We start from the raw sequence: 16,240 nt of genomic DNA, 5'->3' as shown, positions 1-16,240 counted from the left end.
ATCGTGGAGTCTGCCGCGTATAGCATAAGCTCCACCAAGTGTCCAAAGACTTGCAACTCCCCCTGTGCAGTGCCACGGCTCTGCATTTTAAATCCTACGTTTGAAAGAATGACTCCCTTTGCCATCTGCAAAACTGGTGCTGTGTACAAGACAAATATTTGGTAGAAAAGAAAGGGAACACTCGAACTTGTGGGAGCACATTAGTTGTGTGTCCACTGTCAGGGTTAAGATGGATTTTCAGTGTTGGCAAGGGATGAGAGAAACTCTGAAGGTGGTATGCAATGGCCCATTATTTAAATTTTTCCCTAAAGGGATTTTTCTCCTATCTTTTGTGAGATTATGTAGAATCTGGATCTGAGAGGAAGCCAGTTTTTAGAGAAATGATTTTACAGATGGCGATCACAATGGCTGTTTGAAACCTTCAATGGTCACCTTCACGTCAGAGCGAGGTGGTCGGACCGTTTTGTATTCAGCAAGCTTACCCAATAAGTCTTTGTTTCAGAATGGAATTTTTTTCACTGTGTATATCAAAGGTTCTAAGAGACAACTTTTAAAGCTTTCAGTTTGTTCCCCTTTTCATTTTAATCAATGATAACACAGAAAAGCTTTGCTTGAAGATTTTTTAAAAAAAGCTTTTCTTTGAACAGGCTGCTTTTCCCATTTTTTTTTTTTTTTACATTTTTCTACATGCTCTGAAGGTCAAAGAAGTTCTTAGATTTAAAGTAGGACACAGGATTCTGCATAAACCATCCCAAAGGACTTTCTCTTTTCAGTGTTAGGAATGTGAAAGCAGAGTCAGAACAACTTGGAAACTCCTACTTCACATACTAGCCAGCCAGTTTCTTAAAAATTGAAATAAGACAGAATTTTATACAGCAAGTTTCTCACCCTTTGACTATGTTTTGGTTCCCTTCCCCTGCCTCTACCCCCTCCACAGTGATGTAAAGGTAGGGGTATGTAAGCCCAAGAGTTTTAGCTTTCAGGAAAATAAATATTTACCTGGCTGAGCTCTGAAAAGGGTATGAACTATTTTCCAAATGAAGGGCCAATAATAAAATAAAAATAAAAATACAAAAATAAAAGGGACATAAAACAAAAATAGAAGTGATAAAATCCCAAAGCAAAAGATAGTTCTTCAAACTGAACTGAGTTAACATTGGACTACTGAGTCCTTATTTGTTTGTTTATTAACTGTTTTCCATGATCTGGGGAACATCTCCCCGGAGCTGGTAGCTGTCCATGGAAAGTCACTGGAAGTCAGCAGTGAAAGAACCAAGATGATGCTTCACAGCAGGGCTGTGTGCAGCGAGCTTGGAGCTGAAGAGGAGTCGGCCAGAGCTGGGTCTCCAGGCCGCTGTGGCCAGCAGAGAAGACAGTCTTGCCTTCAGAAAGATTAGTGTAGAAATGAAGGGTAAAATTAATCGGGAGGGGCAGACACTAAGAACCATACTGGAGTTGAGCTTCTACCTACAGATCACTTCAGCTTTCACATCTTCAAGTTCGGGGGCTGGACTCAGTTTTTAGTGTTCTTGGTTTCTGGCTTGGACAATGAGCAGAGACTATTACTAGAGAAGTGTGAAATGGCCTTCAACCTACACCTGGACAGGTGGACTTCTGTGACGACAGCTCATTTCCGTGATTTTGTCCTCTCACAGCAACATGGATAAGGTGGTTAGGAGACAGAAGTCTCTTTATCGCTCTGAGTTTTCACAGTCCGTGGTTCCATGATTTTCAGTTAACAGGGGTCCTATAGACTTGACGATGTGATTCAGGGGAAAAACAAGTAGAGAAACAGCGTTGTGAAAATAGAATGGCACTTACTGTTTCAACGTTGGAGCAAAAAAAGTAGTAGAAAATTTTCAAGGAAACTAGTAAACTTTTGAAGAATTATTTTATTAAGGAAATAAAAGAGTAGATGTATTTCACTGGATTAAAGATGACCTAGAGGTAGGTTTAGGTGAAAATATGGAAGATTTCTATCTAACATACCAGCTAATATATTTTTTTCAGGGGGCACCTGACAGTGCTCAGGGCTTACTCCTGGATCTGCACTCAGGTATCACTCCTAGACATCTTGGAGGATCATCTGTGATGCCAGGGGTTGAACTCATATTGGCACATGCAGGGTGAGTTCTCCACCCATGGTACTATCTCTCCAGCCCACATCAGCATATATTGTTGAGAAACACTTGGCATCAAGTTGTAGAGAATTCAGATTATTAATGACAAGGGTTCTACATAGATAGAAAGAAGAACACTATAGCTACAAAAGAATTCCAATTTTTTTCCAAGATGATCTCATGGTGTATGAAACTCACATGTAAAATTGTGGAAGAAAGGCAAAGGGATATCTGTGTTTTAACTACTTGACCTATCTTTTAATTTCTTTTATAGATTCAGCACTAAATTGTTTTTACTTTATTCTCCTTGAGACTTAGATTATTAATCTATGAAATAGGTACAACAACTTTTCCTTAATAACATTTTATTTACATATGAAATTTCTGATTATTTTTATTTATTTTAGGCATGATGATTCACAATACGGTTAATGATATGGTTTCATTCAGTCATTTTTCAGCTCATCCACCAAGCACTCAGAAAAGTCCTTGATAAGCCATGGTGAGAAATCAGAGTCTCTGATCAGAGCCAACGTGGCTTTGCAGGTGGTCCCTTGATCCATCCAGGGCCACAAGGAGCACAAAGTCTCTAGGACATGACCAGCAGGAAGGAAAAAGAGCGAAACTCAGCCCAATCTCTCCGATAGTTTTCACAAGGGTGAGGACAAAGATTTTTCCTCAGAGCATAGTGGAAACAATGGGGAAGCCTCATGGAAACCCACAAATGCCAGTGAGCAGGAAAGTAGCCCAGAAGGTTCTACCAAGAGAAGCCAGTGCTATAGCCTCTCAGATGACAACGCTAGAGACACACGGTGAGGACTGTTCAGTGAACTTAAAGGATGTTAGTATGGAGAAGCATAGGAAATATGAGAGCAGAAATTAGCAAACTGCAATCAGAACTGACAGAACTGAATAGCACGTTAGATAAAATGAAAAACCTTAGCGGGACGTCTCAGCAGCAGAGTAACAGCAGCCGAGGAAAAGCCATGAGCTCCAAAATGAGATGCAGAAAGTTTCTCTAAAACTTTAAAAAAATGAGAAAATAATCTGGAAAGAAATGAACTATAAAGAACTATAATGAAACTATGGTGCGAATTCAAGAGAAACAATATAAAAGCTATCAGAGTCCCTCGGGAACAATAAGGTAAGATTGGATTATGGTGATTATGATTATGATTATCGGATTACGATCCAGAAAGTCGTACCTGCTACTAGACCTGAAGGAGGACCCTGACAGTGACCCATCGGCAGCTGGAGACTCTAACACTCCTCTCTCTCACTGGATAGATCGACGAGGCAAAACCTCAACCAGGAAACACTGGTCTTGGAGAAAGAAATAGAGGACATGGGCCTAATAGACACAGTTAGAGACTGTCATGCCCCGAGGATTTCAACACACATTCTTGGCCAGTACACATGGGACATCCTCCAAGGTAGACTGCTGAGTCATAAAATATATTTCCATAAACTCAAGAAGATAGGAATTGTATCAACTAAACTCTTGGACCATGATGCTTTGAAAATGAAAATGAATCACAAACAAAAATGGGGAAAAGACTCAAACACTTGGAAGTTAAACAACTTACTACTGAACAGCCAATGGGTTAAAGACAAACTCAGAGAAGAAATCAAAAGATTCGTGGAAACAAATGAGAATGAAGATTACCAGAACTGGAATGAAATGATCAAAACATATGGGAGGGACATAGAAAAAAAGTAGTGGTCAGAGGGAAATTCATAGCAATGCAGGCATTCACTAGAAAGCAAGGAAGGGCCAAATGAAACCTAACACACAGCTTAAGAAGGTAGCAAAAGACCAACAAAGGAAACCCATGCCAGCAGAAGGAAGGAAATAATAAAACTTAGAGTAGAAATCAATGAACTGAAACAGAGAAGCATTTCTCAATCAATGAAACCAATACCCGGCTCTCTGGAAGAATAAAGAAGATCGACAAACCATTAGCCAGACTCACAAAGGGAGAGGACTCTAATAAACGAAATCGGAGATGAAAGGGGAGATATCAAAACAGTGAGTTGGTTGAGGGGGTGGTGCTGGAACGCTGTCTGCATGAGACCCTATTGCGAATAGTATTATAAATCAGCGGAGTCAACACTTGACCAGGAGTCCTTCTCCAGGAATACCCTACCCAGTTTAGGATCCAGTCTGGGTTTGAGTCTAGCCCGACTAGTCCAAGGTAAGTCATTTTTTTGGTTTGTTTTGGTTTTTGGAACACACCCTGTGTTCTGAGGGATTACACCCAGCTCCTGCTTAGGGTTCACTGTGGCAGAGACCCTGGATGGAAGCAGAGTTGGCCAGTAAACACCCCAACCCCACACTGTTTCTCCACCCCCGTGAGTGGTTTTGATAAGATACTTAATTCTCAGCCTCAGCATTCTCTGATTTACAAAATGCTCAGTTCACAGTTGTGCACATATCATCTGAAGCATATCGAGTGATTGGCATAATTAATGATTAATAAAAGTCTTCTAACAAACATTCTGGTCTATCACATTCAGTTTTAACTTGTCTACCTCTACTCCCTGCCAATATTCTGTCCAAATGTTTTCTTTCTCTGATCTACATCTGTTGGCTGTTTTCATTTCTATAATCTCCTGTTTTCTGGTCTTTGTATCTGCACCCATATCCTAATTATTTTATTTCTAGAATTTTTAAATTGAGTCATCATGAACACTGGTCAACGGGGTTATTCATGAACACTGGTCAACGGAGTTATTCATTATTTTCATAGGTGTCAATGTTCCAACATCAATCCTTTCACCAGTTTTCGCTTCTCTTCAATATCCTCCTAGTCAAACTCTATTTTGCTGTGAAGTCTTCTAGTTCAAATATGATCAAATATTTTCTATTCTACTTCTCACTGATCTCCTTTATGCCTTGCAGTACATTGTTTGATCATGTATTTCAATCAATATTATGTGTTTTTACATTTAAAGGGAAGCCAATTGTTTAACTTCTGTTTATAAACACCAAGGAGAAAGATCCTTCCCATCAGAGGAGTACAGAACTTAAGCTATTTGGGGTCTGAATTTAGAACTCCTCAATGGGTAAATCAGCGAGGGCTGCATTTTTTTTCCTTAAAAGGGAATAAATTACTTGGGAAATGCCTCATTCTTGTTAGGGAATAAACAAGCTTACACGCTATGCTTCCGTGGTAAAGGCATGTTTCCTATCTCCATTATGGTAAGAAGAATGTAGAAGTTCTAAAAACAGGAGCTGGAAAGAAAGGAAGACAAGGCTGTGTCTATTTTTCTTGCCTTCTGATCTAATTACATATTGCAAGATAAATTGTGATAAAAATAAAACTCCTCTTTTTATTTTGTGGGAGCCATACCCAACAGTGCTCAGGGCAGAATTCTGGCTCCGTATGCAAGGATGACTCCTGGGGGAGTTGGGGAGCATATAGGGATCGAGGGATTGACACTGATCAGCCACATGCGAGGTTAAGACCGACCTCTCCATTCATTCAAAAAGGCACGTGGACACCATTATTAATTGGAGCACTCAGTGTCAAAGCTAGTGTATGTAATCAGCCTAGATGGATCACAAAGAGAAGTGGATCATGATATGTGGTATCAAGGATGTGCATCTCCACCATCCCAAGTCGCATGTCCTTCTCTCCCGGAAGGGAGCATAACATGGCACTCACCATAACCATGCTGCGGGACCCACGCCAGGCTGTCTCACTCAGGGTGCCCTGGAGGGGTAGGGTGAAGCCCCTCCCCACCCCAAGGGACCCGCCCCCACAGCCAAAAATCTCCAGAACTCAACCACCGCCACACTCATGGCTGCTCTCCACAAGTTTGGGCCGAGCCTCACCCATGAGTGAACCTATTCCTGGGTATCTCAGAACTCACACCACCCATACTCCAAGAGTACCGCACCACATTGGATGGGTTTCAAAGTAGGAGGCAACCAATCTTAGAGGGAAATATAGATATATATTTTTTACATATGTCACTGTCACTGTCACTGTCCTGTTGTTCATCGATTGGCTCGAGCGGGCCCAGTAACGTCTCCATTGTGAGACTTTGTTGTTACTGTGTTGGTATATTCAATACGCCACGGGTAGCTTGCCAGGCTTTGCTGTGCGGGCGAGATACTCTCAGTAGCTTGCGGGGCACTCCGAGAGGGGCGGAGGAATCGAACTCGGGTCAGCCATGTTGGCTACACGCAAGGCAAACGCCCTACCCGCTGTGCTATCGCTCCAGCATATATATGCACAGATAAGCACACAAGGCTCAACCTTTAACAATATATTCAAGATCTCTTATAGAAGGGCTCAATGGTCCCTGGGTGAAATACGATGTTATACGATGTTCACACTGTTTCCTATATAAATACTTTTTTGCAAGCATTTCCAGCGGTTCTTCATAACAGACAATACAAAATATATTTGTTTGACTGTGCTTTGGGACAGGGATTGGGACTTGAGAAGGAAACATCCCAAATTTGGAGGTAGGAAGGTGTAATAGTGGTGGGATTGGTGTTGGAATACTATACGTAATCAAATATTGTGAACTACTTTGTAGAATTAAAAAAAAAGAACAGAAAAAAAAGATGTGCATCAAGAGACGAGGATGATGGCAGAGAAGTAGATATGGAGATGTGGCGCACACACAAAATGGAAAACTACAGAGCCGTAAGGATGGATGAAATCATGCAGTTCACTGCAACACGATGGAAGTGGTGGATATCACGTTAAGTGACGTAAGTCAGAAGGAGGACAGACACAGGGTGACCTCATGTGCATGCGGTATAGAGAATAACTGGATGAGGAAATGAGATGTGGTAAAAGCGATGCCTGGATCACCCTTCACCTCTGAGCATAGTGGGGAGAGAAAGAAAGATATTGAAGGGGGGGGGGTGGATTTAGACAGGATGCAATGAGAATCTGTGCCCATCGGTGCTGTAAAGGAGGGTACAGCTAAATGTCTGAAACACAGCATCAGCAGCAGGAAAAACGCCAGATGCAAACTTCAACAAACTGATAAATATGGCAGGCTGGGGACTGGCGGGTTTGGTGGGGAGAGAGCCTGGGAGACACGGGTGGTGGAATTGATGCGGAGCATAGTATTTTTAAAACCCAAATATGAATATTTTGTAAATCATAGAAATCACGTGGCTTTAATATTATTAAAAAACTGTAACAAAGAAAAAAAATGATCAGAAATGACTGAATCTTAGAAGGGGTACAGAAAAAAGTAGTATGATGAGGCTAAGGAAACTCAGATCAAACTCAGATTCCTCTAAAATAACTCAATATATTTATTGTGTCATCAAATCAAGGAGATTAAGGAATATAAAAAGATATTTAGACTCATTCTATGCATACGTAAAGGTAAGATCTACAATAAAGGTATTGTTTTCTAAAAAAAAAGTCTGACCCCTAGACATCTTTAATTTATTTTGATTACTATTCTATTCTGTGCGGTATCCAATTCTCTAAATGTCTCAAATGTATAATTAAAACAATAGAAATAATAATCATACACACACGTGTATGACACATGTTAAAAGAAAATTCTTTATAGTCCCTGTTTGATGTGCATAGATCTTATATTTCCAACTAGACCCCTCAACTGTCCTTTAGTAGTTGATTTCTCTTATCCCAAAATATGGGGATATGCAGTTATGATCGTTTAAAATTTGGAAGTTTGGTACCATCTAGAATTTCTCTCTAGGTCTGACATGAGTTTTTAGATAACAGGTAGAAACAGAATATAAACCAAATGGTCTATTATTGTCCAGTGAGACATAGACGTACCTTCCCACTTCCCCTCCCTCCCCCCACCCCGTCTGCTCCTTGACTGACTTCAGTGCCATTGGCTCTGTGGGTGAGACACACCCGTATGCCACACTCTACCCAACCAACATGGCGAAGGCCTCTGCCCCGGCGACCTCCTATCACTTCTTCTTACTCCCCACACCCAGTTCCTGTCTTTCCCTGTCCTTCTCAGTAACCATTCTTAAATGACAGAGCATGAAGTCATGATGTGAGGGTGTGTATGACTTCTTTAAAAGCCTCTCCCCTCCCAAGTGTCATCCTAGTCATTTATACTGTGATAGCAATAATGTTCACATAAGGTAAAGGTAAAGGCCCTCCCGTTGATCGTCGATTTGCTCGAGCGGGCCCAGTAACGTCTCCATTGGAGACTTTGTTGTTACTGTGTCTGGCATATCGAATACTCTCGGTAGCTTGCCGGGCTCTCCGAGAGGGGCGGAGGAATCGAACTCGGGTTGGCCATGTTGGCCGCGTGTAAGGCGAACGCCCTACCCGCTGTGCTATCGCTCCAGCCCAATGTTCACATGGGAGTGGAAAGAAAGGCACCAGGTAATCTGACTCAATTACTCACTTGAAATCTCACTGGGCCGAAAGGTATGAAAATGAATAATGGTGTCTGGGTGTAAATGGTAAGGGCCACTTAAGGGTGGCCCTAGCTGGTCAGCCCTTTCTAGCCCCCAGGCCCACCGGCCCTGGGGAAGTGCTTCTCATGCCCACACCCATGCCCGAGCCCACAGCAGGGCAGAGGGTCTCACTCTCCTCTCCCACAGCTTAGGGCCTGGCGAGAACCGAGGAAAGCAGAGGGGCCATGCGGACACTGGAGATCTGGGCAGGACCATCCCAGGGACAGATGACAGAGCATCGGCACAGACAACCTGGACGTGAGTGGCAGAGCAGTGCCGGCACATCCTTCCCCCCCCCCAGAAAGGAGCAACATGACACTTGACACAGCCATGCCGCTGGACCCGCCAGGTGTTTCACTCGGGGTGCCCCAGAAGGGTTGGGTGAGAGCCCTCCCCGCCCTCAGGGACCCAACCCTGGTAGCTGAAAGCTTCCACAACCCAACTGCCACCATGCTCATGGCCACTTCCCACCCACAAGTGAACCTATTCAGCATACTTCATACCACACGCCCTTCCCGAACTGCGAGAGTACCGCACCACACTTGATGGGGTTCAAAGTAGGAGGCAACCAATTAGAGGGAAAATGTACATTTTTTTGCCAGGCATGGAAAAGCCTGGCAAACTCCCCGTGACATATTCGATATGCCAAACACAGTAACAAGTCTCACAATGGAGACGTTACTGGGCCCACGAGCAAATCGATGAACAACAGGAGGACAGACAGTGAGAGTGACAGTGACATATATAAAAAGCACACAAGGCTCAACCTTTAACAACATTAGTGATTATTAGTGATCTCTTATAGAAAGGCTTAATGGCCACTGGGTGAAATACAAAAATCTCCACACTCTTTCCTCTAAGGAGACTTTTGGGGAGCATTTTCAGTGGTTTTTCATAACAAACAATATAAAATATATTATTTCAGCTCTACTTGGGGGCAGGGATTGGGGTTTGGGATGGAAACACCCGAAATATAGTGGGTGTGATGGTGGTGGGATTGGCGTTTGAATATTAAATGTAATCAAATATTGTGAACTACTTTATAAAATAAAAGAATTTTTTTTAAAGAAAAAGAAGTAGCAACTGGGCAGCCTGGACGTGGAGGCTTGGGGTGCCCAGGAGCCAGTGTGGAACCAGCAGAGAATCAGCGCAAGTCTAAGCACACACACGTGGAGGGGCCCCGGGGAGGGGGGGGCAAGTTGCCTCCTCAAGGCTGTTAGATAACTCCAACCTCACAGACATTGGAGATTTCTATGCAAACATTCAAAGAGTGCTCAGAGTATGCCCATTCCAAAATAAACCCACCTTCCTAAGACCAAAATTCTTCCAATTAGAAACATTCCTACTGCCATATCTGTTAGAACTTAAATTTGTTTCAAGGGTTTATTATACAGTTTTGGTATTTTTCTACATGGTTAGGTTTGCTGATTTTATGAGACCTATTATTCCCAATATTCAGGGACGAACCCACTCAATGAGGTCCTCAGGAGATTGTTAACACAAACTTTTGTATGTCACCTTTGAGTGTAAAACCAGTTACATGCAGCTTATATTTTTTTTTTTTTGTAGGAAAGCAAGACTTCACTCTGTGCTGTAAGCAGGCGATGATTGTCCTCTTGAGAAGTCACTAAGAACTCCGTTTGAGTTGTGCGTATGATTCTTTAGACAAAACCAATGCAATTGGGTAACCGCGCGGTTTCTCTTTTTCTATATTCCCGTGTTCCTTATTTGGACCATACGCAGATCTTACCTTTGCGAAAAAACATCTCGGTAAGGGCTGCCGTGTTGCAACGCGATTCCGTATCCCCGGTCTGCTACGGTATTTCCAATGGTGTAGAAAGAACAATCGGGGTCATTGATAGCCACATACTCCAGGACAGCTGCGTCCCAAACAAAAGCATAATTTCCATATTTGACCTGGGAAAGTATGGAGAACAGAAAGAAAACAGGATTAAGGTTATAAGTTTAAGTTGTAGAGCGAGGATACAAAAATGACAATGGTGTAGATTTAATTGGGGAGAAAAATCTTCAGTCTATATTTGGAACTGAATGCTTTTGTGGATGAGAATTTGACTTTCGGTTCATTTATTGTTCTTCTCTGGAAATGTGATAAAGTTAGAGCATCAGCTATTCTTTTTCTTCTTTTGCTTTGGCCGTGCTCAGGATCACTTATGGCAGCTTGTGGGACCATAAGGGGTGTTGGGAGTTGAACCTGGGTCCACGGTGTCTGAGGCTACACTCTACCTGCTGCACTGTGACTTTGGCCCAGTGAACTATGGTTTTTTTTTTTTAAGTTTTTATTAGTGAGATACCATGGGGTACAGTTGTAGACTTACAAATTTTTGTGCTTGGGTTTCAATTATACAGTGATCAAATACCCTATGTTTTAAAACAACTTTCTTTTAGTGTACTGACCATGAGTAGTAACATCATCTGACCAAGAAAGAAAGCTATATCTTTGAGTTTCTCTAAATTTGATAACTTTCATAACCGGAGTCATCTTTAGAGATGCTGAAAGTTTCGATTCTGGGTTTGTTAGCAAAATGTTGGCTCCACCAGATCATTAGGCATGTAAACCACATTGATAACAAATAAACAAAGTGAATTTAGAAAATGATTATTTAAAAGTATAAGGAACTTGTAAAATGAGCAGAGCTAATAATTAAGTCAACCTTTTTTTTATTGAATCCCATGATATACACTTATAAGCTTTCATGTTTGAGTTTCAATCATACAAAGATCAAATACCCATCTCTCCACCACTGCGCACTCCTCACCATCAATATCCTCAGTATACCCCCCCTCTCCTACCCTCCCCTTGCCTCTATGGCAGACAATTTCCCACATACTCTCTCTCTACTTTTGGGCATTATGGTTTGCAATACAGATGCTGAGAGGTTATCACATTTGGTCCTTTATCTACTTTCAGCACACATCTCTCATCCCGAGCGATCCCTCAAACCATCACTGACTTAGTGGTCCATTCCCCATCCCAGCTGCCTTCTCCCCCATATCATGAGTCAGACTTCCAACTATGGAGCAATCTTCATGGCCCTTGCTGTCCTTGGGTGTCAGTCTCATATTATGTTATTTTATACTCCACAAATGAGTGCAGTTCTTCTATGTCTGTCCCCCTCTTTCTGACTCATTTCACTTAGCATGATCCTCTCCATGGTCCTCCACTTAAGTCAAATATTTGAATAACAATTTGACAACCTTCCACAACAAAAGCGGGGAGCCTTATAATCCCGGTTGCAAGAGACGTGGCATTCATGAACAGGGGAAAGATGGTTCTAGAATGACGCTCCACTCTAGTCACTAGAAAGGTTAACTACGGTCCTGCTGTTGCCTTAGCAGCAGCCCTGAGGATTGGACATCAGATGTATGAAGGCAAAGACAAGGATGTTTACTCTGACGATTTCCTCTAACACAGTATTATAAGTTTTAGTCAAAGCAATTAGATAACACAAATAAATAAAGGCATCCAAAACAAAAATAAATTATTTGTTCTTGCACAGGACATGATTATATATGAAGAAAACTCCAAAGACTTAGAACAATTGTTTGAACTAATAAGGAATTCAGTAAAATTGCAGTAATCTAAAATCAACATATGAGCTATGACATCCCTATATTTAGTGAACTACTTAAAAGGAAATGAAAAAAATTCATTTATAGTACAAAAAAAGAAAGAACCACAACGAAACACCGAGAAAGAAATTTAGCCACAGAGGCAAAACATTTTCATTCTGTAAAAGAAATGATAAAAGAAAAGCAGTGATAAAAGAAATGAAAGAAGATGCAAATAAATAAAAATATATCTCATGCTTTTACACAAAAGATTAATATTGTTTAGAATATCCATATTCCCCAAAGTGAAAGACAGATTCCATTGCAATCACTAGAAAAACTCCAATGAAAATTCCATATGTAAATGGATAGTGTAACCCTAAAATTCTAAATGACAAAAACCAACCAAAGAAATTTTTACGGAGAAGAAAATACAAAAGGTATCATGTTTTGTATGTTGTAAGATAATTTGAAGACAATATGTTACAAAATTTTAGTAATCAAGCAAATCATAAAGATAATAAAATCTTGTCACTTGTGATGAAAAAGAATGAAGTTTGAGGATATTATCTGAAGTGAATTAAGAGAAAAAGAAATACTATATGATTTTTGCTTATATAGGCAATATGAAGAAACAAGACAAGTGAAGACAAACAAAAAGAAACAGATGCAGAGAACAGATCGTAGATTACCAGAGAGGGAGTGAGGAGGGAAGGGAGGTGGTGATCACTGTTCGTTGGAAGGAGAACACAACATAGTGTGTGCAGACAGTAAAGTATAATACTGTGTGTCTGAGGCAGATGATTTTATGAACCATTTCAAGCCCAATAAAAATTACATAAAAGCAATAAGAAATGGACATAAAAACAAATACACTGAGCAGTGGGACAGGATAGAGATCCTACAAATAAATCTGTCATTTTGGGTCAACCAATCTTGAAAGGTGCCACAACGGGGAGAGAATAATCTTTTTAACAAATCACGTTGGGAAAACCAGACCTCCCCGTACAGAAGAATGGCTCTCCTTGATCATACTATATAAAAATCAACCTATAATGGATTAAAACTAAAGCATACGACCTAAAAACAGAAAAAATCCTAGAAGAATTTATAGGGGAAAGCATCTTGTTATTGACCTGGGTAAAACATTTTGGATTATGACCAGAAACAAAATCACAGACAACAAAAGGAAAAATAGACTAATGGGAATGTATCCAATTAAAAAGCTTCTGCATAAAAAGTGAATGAATAAAAAAGCAAGCTACAAAGCCAAAAAATCGTAAGCCATGTCTCATGTAAGGATTTACTAAAAATATGCAAGAAATTCGACAATTTAATATCAAAAGCAATAACAAAATGATTACAGATGATGGGGATGGAGAGTACATTGGGTCAGGTCCTTGTACCAGCTGGCCTGGGTTCAACCTTCCGAACATATCACCTGGTTCCCTAGTACCTCTGAGCAGTGAATCTGAGCACCAGAACCAGAGCACAGCCAGGAATAGCCCCCCTCAATATAAAACACCCCCCCTAAAAAAACGGGCCAGGTCATTTCTTAAAAGAAAACATCTGATAGGCCAAACATACATGGAAAGTGACATAGTGATATTAACATCACTAATAATGAGGGGAATGCAAATCAGAGCTAAAGTCATTTATGTCCTCCCACTTGTTCTATTAGCTACTGGCAAAAAGATACACAATCATGAAGATTTGCAAGGATGTAGAGAATAGGGAACTCATGTATAGGGAAATAAACTGGCTTGATGCCATAGACATTCTTCAATATAAGAGAAATAAGACTATTATATGCTCCAATAATTCCACTTTGGGATTTATATCCAAAAGAAAAGAAATAAACGTTCTCAAGGAGACATCAACTTACAGATCTCTTACAGTGGGAAGGTGTCTTGGTGGTGGGATCGGTGTTTGATTATTAAACGTAATCAAATATTGTGAACTCCTCTATAAATTTTAAAAAAATTTAAAAAAGGATGATTATAAGTATTTTCATAACAAAATAAAGTATCTGAGGTGGCTGAAGTATATTTTAATTAGCCTATTCAAATGATCATTTTCCAATGTGTGCATAAAGCATCGAGCTAAATTACTGCCTTTAAATATTTATACATTTATTTTGGCAATTAAAGTTAGAAAACACTTAGAAATATGTTATAAAGAACTTTATGCATAATTCTATGGAAGTAACATTTATACATCAACAGCTTATCATTCCTGCAAGAAGAGAAATCACGAAATTTTCACAACAATGAACAAAAACTTCTCTAGCACAGAGAAATAACTAATAACACCTCAGTATTTTTTTTTTAATTTATTGAATCACTTTGGGAAAGGTTACAAAGCTTTCAGGTTTAGGTCTCAGTCATGCAAATATCAAACACATTTCCCTTTACCAATACTTTTTTTTTTACCATGAAGAACCCCAATAAAACCCCACCCCCCACCCCTCCCAGTCCCTGTGGGGCAGATGAATTCTAGTTAACACTCTATCTGTTTTGATTAGATTCATTGTTTCAATAAAAGGTTCACCACTATTATTTAGAGTTTACCACCCCCCCCCCCAAATCAGACATGCTGAAAAAGCATTGTGACGTGATTTGCTTTCTACAGCTGGGTTCAAGAATTAAATGTTGGTTTTGGATTTCTGCTATTTTACTTATTGACCCTGGAAGTATTTCTACTGAAAGTCAGATAGTTAAGAAATTGGTTTCTGTGCTCTGGAGTCATGGCCGTGCTGGAGAGCCGCTAGTGGGGGGCAACTGGTGGCCTCGGTAGGGCGTGAAGGGCGGACCGAAACGCCCCCCTTCCCATGAGGTTTTAGTCGCCCCCAGTCCCCCGGCTCATACCTGCTGTCCACAAGGCTCCCATGCGGCCGCCATCTTTCTTTCCAGAGAGGAGAAGGCGACTGGAGCAACACCCTTTCCCCTCCAGACAGACCTGATGGCCTGGATTAACGCATAGTCCGTTCACTTTTCTGCTCCAAGCTGCCGGGTTCTGCATTAAGTCCTTGTGCTTCTGGGGCCTTGGCCGTGCTGGAGAGCCGCTCGCGGGGGGCAACTGGTGACCTCGGTAGGGCGTGAAGGACGGACCAGAACGCCCCCCTTCCCATGAGGTTTTAGTCGCCCCCACATCCCCGGCTCATACCTGCTGTCCACAAAGCTCCCATGTGGCCGCCATCTTTCTTTCCAGAGAGGAGAAGGCGACTGGGGCAACACCCTTTCCCCTCCGGACAGACCTGATGGCCTGGATTAACGCATAGTCCTTTCACTTTGCTGCTCCAAGCTGCCAGGTTCTGCATTAAGTCCCTGTGCTTCTGGGGCTGTGGCCGTGCTGGAGAGCCATTCGTGGGGGGCAACTGGTGACCTCGGTAGGGCGTGAAGGACGGACCGGAACACCCCCCTTCCCATGAGGTTTTAGTCGCCCCCACACCCCCGGCTCATACCTGCTGTCCACAAGGCTCCCATGTGGCCGCCACCTTTCTTTCCAGAGGGAGGAGGGCGGAAGGGACCAACACCCTTTCCCCTCCGGGCAGACATGATGGCCTGGATTAACGCATAGTCCTTTCACTTTTCTGCTCCAAGCTGCTGGGTTCTGCATTAAGTCCTTGTGCTTCTGGGGCTGTGGCCGTGCTGGAGAGCCATTCGTGGGGGGCAACTGGTGACCTCGGTAGGGTGTGAAGGACGGACCGGAATGCCCCCCTTCCCATGAGGTTTTAGTCGCCCCCACACCCCCGGCTCATGCCTGCTGTCCACAAGGCTCCCATGTGGCCGCCATCTTTCTTTCCAGAGAGGAGAGGGCGAATGGGGCAACACCCTTTCCCCTCCAGCAGATTTGATGGCCTGGATTAACGCACAGTCCATTCACTTTTCTGCTCCAAGCTGTTGGGTTCTGCATTAAATCCTTGTGTTTCTGGGGCTGTGGCCGTGCTGTAGAGCTGCTCGTGGGGGGCAACTGGTGGCCTCGGTAGGGCGTGAAGGACGGACCAGAACGCCCCCCTTCCCATGAGGTTTTAGTCGCCCCCACACCCCCGGCTCATACCTGCTGTCCACAAGGCTCCCATGTGGCCGCCACCTTTCTTTCCAGAGGGAGGAGGGCGGACGGG

General features: G+C 42.2%; 1 protein-coding gene across 3 annotated transcripts in view; it reads right to left on the bottom strand.

Moving 5' to 3' along the window:
- Window positions 1–16,240, bottom strand: part of GRID2 (glutamate ionotropic receptor delta type subunit 2) — a 1,415,717-nt gene that overhangs the window by 150,844 nt on the left and 1,248,633 nt on the right. For all 3 annotated transcript variants that reach the window (XM_056106635.1, XM_056106637.1, XM_056106634.1), the window contains one exon: window positions 10,298–10,464. In XM_056106635.1, the coding sequence (XP_055962610.1) occupies window positions 10,298–10,464 (167 nt within the window). The remainder of the gene's footprint in view (window positions 1–10,297; window positions 10,465–16,240) is intronic.

Source organism: Sorex fumeus, unplaced genomic scaffold (genome assembly GCF_029834395.1).
Source record: "Sorex fumeus unplaced genomic scaffold, SorFum_2.1 ptg000136l, whole genome shotgun sequence".
NCBI lineage: Eukaryota > Metazoa > Chordata > Mammalia > Eulipotyphla > Soricidae > Sorex > Sorex fumeus.
Note: the sequence above shows the minus strand (reverse complement) of the source record. Positions and strands in the feature narration are given on the sequence as shown.